The sequence below is a fragment of the Mya arenaria genome, chromosome 10 (assembly GCF_026914265.1).
Source record: "Mya arenaria isolate MELC-2E11 chromosome 10, ASM2691426v1".
In the NCBI taxonomy this organism is placed as follows: domain Eukaryota; kingdom Metazoa; phylum Mollusca; class Bivalvia; order Myida; family Myidae; genus Mya; species Mya arenaria.
This window is the reverse complement of record NC_069131.1, coordinates 14656178-14659542: the sequence shown is the minus strand read 5'-3', so window position 1 is coordinate 14659542 and position 3365 is coordinate 14656178. Positions and strand designations below refer to the sequence as shown.

At 35.2% G+C, this 3365-nt stretch overlaps 1 protein-coding gene across 1 annotated transcript; it reads right to left on the bottom strand.

Annotated features, from left to right (window-relative positions):
• Positions 1-290: 290 nt before the first annotated feature.
• Positions 291-2961, bottom strand: LOC128204353 (uncharacterized). The gene is made up of 2 exons (XM_052905769.1): positions 2554-2961; positions 291-553 (listed from the first exon to the last, which is right to left on the bottom strand). The coding sequence occupies exons 1-2, from the start codon at positions 2933-2935 to the stop codon at positions 291-293; spliced, it is 645 nt and encodes a 214-aa protein (XP_052761729.1). The 5' UTR covers positions 2936-2961.
• Positions 2962-3365: the final 404 nt, after the last annotated feature.

Here is a 3365-nt window from a genome sequence, read left to right as displayed (position 1 = left end):
AACTAACAGTAAATGGAAACAAACTAATGCACGTAATAGTCATATTTTATGTTTAAAGTGACAAATAATCATTGCAAAATTTAATTCGAATTGCATTGTATGTTTTCTGCCTGTTGGCTATCTTATGAAAACTCACATAAGCACGTCAGTTGTAAATGAGAGCACCACCAAATCTGGTCCAACGGTAAGAATTATCAATCAGTTGTCTGTTCGAGCCCCCACTGGAGCATTGTACCCAGACATTTTCCCCGGCATAAAGCTGTACAAACGCCTGACTACTTGAACAGGTATTACGTGTTGTACTGTTTAATTGCAATGAGGACTGATCCTTCCTTTAATATCTGGAGATAACCATATGTATTTGGCCGCGTACATGTGTGCATGAAGAACATGTAGAGTCCCGGTACTGGAGCGGTAAACTTGCCCGTGGTGGCGATGTAGCCGTTTCCCTGGTTGGTCTCCACTGTCTTGTACACGATCACCTCATCTGTTGACAGGCTACTGGTTTGTGGAGAGCGGGCGTGGAAGTACACCAGTGGAGTAGCGATTTGGTCTGAAAAATGATTTGTTATATATCTATAGATATTAATTATAGTTTTTGTATGAGTGGGTAGTATTATTGTAAATTTTGCATTATTGTAACGAAATAATACAAACGCTAGATTATTTGTCAACTGATACAAGTAAGCGAAGAAGATTAAAAACCTGAGTTTGATAACTCCAATTTTGTCTTTTTCATTTTGTACATAAGATATATAAAACCAGTTCATATTAAAGGAAGCACTAAACAGCGAATGCGATATACTCATTTGAATATAAATATTTCTCTACAATTCAATTTTCAATAACGTTGCTACAATTTTTGGCAAAACGGATTTTCATTTCCGGTCATTTTTTTAAATTATCAATGAATTCGATCTTTAATATTATCTTTTGATGATGTTTTTTTTTATTGTTACAGCCACTTTGTTTATAATTTACACGGAATTAACAAGTCATGTTAAAGCGAAGAAATCTCACTCGATCGCTCATATTGTACAAGTTATTGGTTCGTATGTATCCACAATACTTTAATATGTAATGTATAATATGTGCAGCTAACAATGTACATTTCGATTATGCAATAATTTCCTGAAGGGAAGAGCTGCCACCCCCAACCCCATCTGTGCTTTTACTCAATTTAAGATGAAACAATGGAAGCGTATTGGAGATATATCTGTCAATGCTGCATCAAAGTATGATTTAGTGTAGAATCGTGTCTTTTAACCTCAATTCTAAAAGATAATGCACAAAACATCGTATCTGAATTGAAGACAGGCAATTATTGTAAACAGGGTTTCTTTTTTGAAATGATTTGTAAACGTAAACAATGAGGTTTCATAAAAAACAAACTGTAGGTTTTCTTTAAAGAATACCATGCTTTAATCTTGAAAGAAAACGTTATGTCTTACTGTTAAATAGTTAGAAATGGTAAATACTGATACATACCAATGCCATTTTGTTTATAAAACGCTGATACATTGAGAACACAAAGCGAAGGTCTTTGGGCCTTATTACACACACATATCTCTATTTTGGACCGGGGCACACCAGCCGGTTTGTATAATCATGGATACAAGAATTGTTCTTGATGTTCAAGGGTGTAAGTTTAAAGATACAAGGAATCTTTCGAATCAAATATTTTGTTTCTAGATACCATTTTGGAATTGTCAAATACTATGTTATGTATGGTTTTGATAGTAACTCATGATTGTGTCATCGTGGAAATAGAAAATAAACATTATATCCTTAACGTTGGCAATTACTACGTGGTTTCTGACAAAAAACGGACATATTTGAATCGGTAATTCCAGAATTTGCAATAAGATAGCAACCATACCGTCATTACATTAGCCTAATCCGGAAAAATAGATTCCTGTCCCATTTTTGCTCAACACCTTACGTTTGAATTACTTCATCTGCGTTGATTAATATCTTCTCATATTTAGAAAACCCTGACAACCTATATACGGTTTTAGAAATTTTTTGTTAAGAACGTATCATAAATGTAAGAATATTAACACTGTTCAAACTAATGCGGGCCCCTTTATACTATGCTCATTGGTAAAGAAACAATCCATTTTAGTACTTGGAAAGTATTGAAAGAAATGCAATAATGCAACTGAGTGTTTACGGAATTCCATTCGATATATATTTTGAACGATCACGTGACACTTATGTCATAGAGCGGAGGATGCATTGGAATGTTTTTCAATGTAAACAAAAACAAACCGGGGCCTTGAGTGATAGTCCGATTTTATATCAATCGTACGTCAAACCTGAGCGAGTTTATTGGGACTTTCCTTATCTAAATTGTGTTGTGTATGTTCGCCATTGTATGATGGAATTTATATAAAACGTTCAAAGTGTGATTTACGGCCTTAATATTTTGTATAGGCCTATAATGTATCAACGCGGAATAACTTTTATGAGTATTCATGAGAACTTTGTAGTTTATACATAGGCATACCAATTCCTTTTTTTAAATGCTTAAACGCTAAAACCTGAACTTACCTTTTATATCATTGAAGGCGACAATAGTTTGTTCTAACGTAGTGTTAGAATCGGAAACTATCTTCTCCAGTGTGCTGGACTGGTTTCTCTCAACTTCCTCCATGAGCGAAACCAGTTTACGTTCCGCTATCTCCTTATGATCCTTTAGGGCATCAACGGTCGCGTGCAATCGTTCGTTTTCTTCCTTGATACGCGTTAGGTCGTGCTCAACAGTTTTGCTTATAGCCTTGTTTTCCTTTAACACTTTCTTAAAAGCGAACTCCATGCGAATCATTCTCTCGAGAACCTTTTCCTCGTAATCGTATTTGGAGCACGCTGGACACGATGGCTCAGAAGCCACGGTCATGCTGACCAGTAATAACAGCTGAAGTATTCCAGTCATTCTCTAACTTGCATTTAGTGGGTGTTACTGTTCGTTGACGGGTTAGCTGAATGTTTGTGAATGAGAAACTAATCGCTAAATAAATTTACGTGCCTCTATAGGTTACTGAATAAATACCATATTTTCTCAAATTATTCTCAGTCCTCATAGAAGCTAAAAATGCTGCATTGTTTAGAGAGACGAAGCAAAACGATACAAAGAGTAATAAGAACCGCGTGTTAATGTGGTCCACGAGACTCGATTACAACATTTTAGAACAAATCGCACTACTGGTAACTGTAATATTTGATACATTAATGGTTTTAGTTATTTGAAAGGCACATGATTTAATTATAAATGCTGTTAAAATGGCGCCCTTGTTTGTTTTCTGACGTTATTTTAACAATTCACATTGACACGTGTTATAACTTGACGTCAACAGATTAGGATA

Coding starts and splice junctions, on each gene's coding strand:
- LOC128204353 (XM_052905769.1), bottom strand. CDS start 2,935: ATGACTGGAATACTTCAGCTGTTATTACTGGTCAGCATGACCGTGGCT. Junction 554..2,553: donor CGCCTTCAATGATATAAAAG/GTAAGTTCAGGT, acceptor ATCATTTTTCAG/ACCAAATCGCTACTCCACTG.